The 3372-nt window shown below is 45.6% G+C and overlaps 2 protein-coding genes across 2 annotated transcripts in view; both read left to right on the top strand.

The window, feature by feature from the left end:
* plod3 (procollagen-lysine, 2-oxoglutarate 5-dioxygenase 3) overlaps positions 1–3372 on the top strand; it is a gene marked incomplete in the record, with an annotated part of 34637 nt that overhangs the window by 14888 nt on the left and 16377 nt on the right.
* The window catches only part of ift46 (intraflagellar transport 46 homolog (Chlamydomonas)), a 4767-nt gene continuing 3146 nt past the window's right edge, over positions 1752–3372 (top strand). Inside the window, exon 1 of the mRNA XM_037677304.1 lies at positions 1752–2270. Coding sequence (XP_037533232.1) covers positions 2145–2270 — 126 coding nt within the window. The 5' untranslated portion in view covers positions 1752–2144. The remainder of the gene's footprint in view (positions 2271–3372) is intronic.

Genomic DNA, 3372 nt, shown 5'->3' with positions numbered 1-3372 from the left:
ACACTGTGAGATGCTCTGAGACACTGTAAGACGCTCTGAGACACTGTGAGATGCTCTGAGACACTGTGAGACACTCTGAGACAATGTTGAGGTTCTCCTTAGGAGAGACAAGGATGGAGAAGATCAGGAATGAGATCATCAGAGGTACAGCACATGTTGAACAACTGGGAGATAAAGTTAGAGAGGACACACTGAGATGGTTTGGACATGTCCACAGGAAGGACAGTGGTTTGGACATGGCCAGAGAAGGGACAGTGGTTTGGAATGTCCGGAGGGACAGTGGTTTGGACATGTCCAGAGGAGGACAGTGGTTTGGACATGTCCAGAGGAGAACAGTGGTTTGGACATGTCCAGAGGAGGGACACTGGTTTGGACATGTCCAGAGGACAGTGGTTTGAACATGTCCAGAGGAGGGACACTGGTTTGGACATGTCCAGAGGAGGACAGTGGTTTGGACATGTCCAGAGGAGGGACAGTGGTTTGGACATGTCTAGAGGAGGACAGTGGTTTGGACATGTCCAGAGGAGAACAGTGGTTTGGACATGTCCAGAGGAGGGACACTGGTTTGGACATGTCCAGAGGACAGTGGTTTGGACATGTCCAGAGGAGGGACACTGGTTTGGACATGTCCAGAGGAGGACAGTGGTTTGAACATGTCCAGAGGAGGACAGTGGTTTGGACATGTCCAGAGGAGGGACAGTGGTTTGGACATGTCCAGAGGAGGGACAGTGGTTTGGACATGTCCAGAGGATGGACAGTGGGTATATTGGTAGAAGGATGTTCGAAATGCAGCTGCAGGAAAAAGACAAAGAGGAGATACATGGATGCAGTTAGAGAGGACATGGAGGTAGTTGGAGTGAGGACAGAGGACAGAGTGAGATGAAGGAGGACTCGCTGTGGAGACATCTGAAGAGGGAAAAGTTAGAATAAGATAATTATTTAATGTGTTACAGACTTAGTTAACCGAACATGGTTACAGATGTGACGCTCTGAGCCGCTCTTCCAACCAGCTGCAGGCAGGAACGCACATTTTCTTCCACCCGCCCATAAACTTAAAGTTTTTAAAGATAAAATTAAACATAAAGTTATTACCAGAAAAGATTATAACCATCCGTCAAATATATTGTTTCTTCAGCTAAAGATATTAAAATTTTATGACTTGGTTGATTACAATATCTTACTGTTTATGTATGGGGCCAACAAAAACATACTACCTACTAACATTCAAGGGACATTTGTTAAAAGAGAAAGTAATTATTATCTTAAGGGGATGGAGATGTTTGTGAAGCCGTGGTGTCGCACCAGTCTGAAGATGTGATCCACTAGATCTCAGGGTATTAGATTGTGGAATGATCTGGAGGTTGATATTAAAAAAGCCAAAACTATGTACATATTCAAGAGGATGATAAAAATTTGTTTTTTAAAAAAATATTAAGTATAATGTGAGTTCATAAAAATTGTTTACAGTTGATCTTATATTTTAGCTAAGTTTTTTTATTATTTTTTATCTTTTTATTTTTTTATAAATTCCTCTTGCTTTTGTAAAGTAATTTTGTTTGGAATATATTTTGGGGACAAGGGGCAGATATTATAAGAACTCATTCTTCTTCTGCTGCCTTTCATTTTATTTCTGTGATTGTATATCTTTTTTCTTTTCTTTAAATTGTATTATATTTGTTGTTTGGATGAAATGAAATGAATAAATAAAACATACATACATAAAGAAGATGAAGAATTCCCATGATGCCTTGCGTGTCACCGGTTGCTAGGATACGGAGGTGCATTCAGGCAGCTGCTTCCTTTAATTACGCACCGTTTAGAACCGAACCCAGAACGGAACCTGTTTGTATTTTAAACACTTATCAGCTTGTAGTTCAACTCCTGAGTGTTTTTTATCTTTAGTGTTGTTTATTTCAGGTTTCTGACGTTTGGAAAGACCGTTTGTTGTTAGCAGCTGGTCCTTCTTAGCTTAGCTTAGCTTGTGACCCGTTAGCTCGGGTTAAAGTTCTTAGATCGGGTCAGAGTACAGACCAGTTTTAGTTCCCTGACCCGTTTTCAGAGGTCCAGTTCTCGGTTCTAAAGCTGCTTTTTCCGGGACTTTCCGTGTGAACCCACGTCCTCCTCCCGGTAACCTGCCGGCTCGTATGGAGCGGGCTGACCCGGGAAAGGGCCCCCAGCTGCTGAAGAACCAGCCGTACGACGAGAGCCTGGAGGTGGACGGAGAGGAGGTACCGAGCGTCCACAGCCCGAGTCCCCGCGGACAGCGTCAGGTAACTCGGTTAGACCCGCTGCCTTCGCCCGGCCTCAGGACCGGAGGTCCAAACAGTCCTCCATCAGAACCACACGGACTGACTCAAGTCCAGATCTGTTTGTTTACATCCACTGGCTGTGGACCCTCCTGTTTAATCTGATCCTGGTTCCAGCTTCTCCAAGATTATTTTATGATGTGAAGGGTTAGGGTGTGCAGCGGTTATAGAAGGTGGGCCTGCGTTCTACTCCCCGAACCGAGAACATCAAAATGTGGGTGGAAAGGGTGAAACACCCACACCTGCCTCCACCCTCATTTGCCCCAACCCTTGAGCAAGGCCCTTAACCCCCATCTGAACAGGTCACTGTTGAAAACGAGTCCTCCTACCTCAGTGAGACTTCCTGGATAAATAAAGCTAAAAATAAAAACAGATTTCACATGTTAAAGTTCTAAACAAGACAAAGGCGGAATGTTCTCTCCTCCTCAAGTGCAGGAGTTCAAATACGTCTTGTTCCTGAGTGATGGAGCGGCAGATGGATCAACACATCAGGGCCTCGTCCTCAGTGATGAGGGCGTTGCTTCGGTTGGTCGTGGTGAAAATAAGAGTTGTGTTGAAAGGCAAAGCTCTGGTCTGTCCATGTTCCAGCCCTCTCCTGTGGTCATGAGGTTGGATCAGAACCAACAGAACCAGATCCAGGATCAAGGCAGCTGAAATGAGCTTCATCCATAAGCTCAGCCTTATGGAGTGAGGAGCACCGTCATCTGACGGAGAGCTCAGAGAAGAGCTGCTGCTCCTCTGCATTGAAAGGAGTCAGCTGAGGAGGTTCATATGATCAGGAGGCCTCCTGGATGCCTCCCTTTGGAGGTTTTCAGAGAACGTCCTACTGGAAAGAGTTCCTGGGGCAGACCCTGAACTCTCTGGAGGGATTGTGTATCTTCTCTGAACTGGAGGGAGGTCTGGGTTTCTCTCCTGGACCTGTTGCTTCTGTGGCCCAAATACTAAGTGGTGGAAGATGGAAACCTTTTACAGGTTCCATCAGATATGTTCTGACCTCTGATTGGTCCGTTGTGTTCTGACCTCTGATTGGTCCGTTGTGTTCTGACCTCTGATTGGTCCGTTGTGT

This window comes from Nematolebias whitei, chromosome 1 (assembly GCF_014905685.2).
Source record: "Nematolebias whitei isolate Nwh7 chromosome 1, NemWhi1, whole genome shotgun sequence".
NCBI lineage: Eukaryota > Metazoa > Chordata > Actinopteri > Cyprinodontiformes > Rivulidae > Nematolebias > Nematolebias whitei.
The sequence above is the reverse complement of the archived record's forward strand: the minus strand, read 5'-3'. Positions and strand labels throughout refer to the sequence as shown.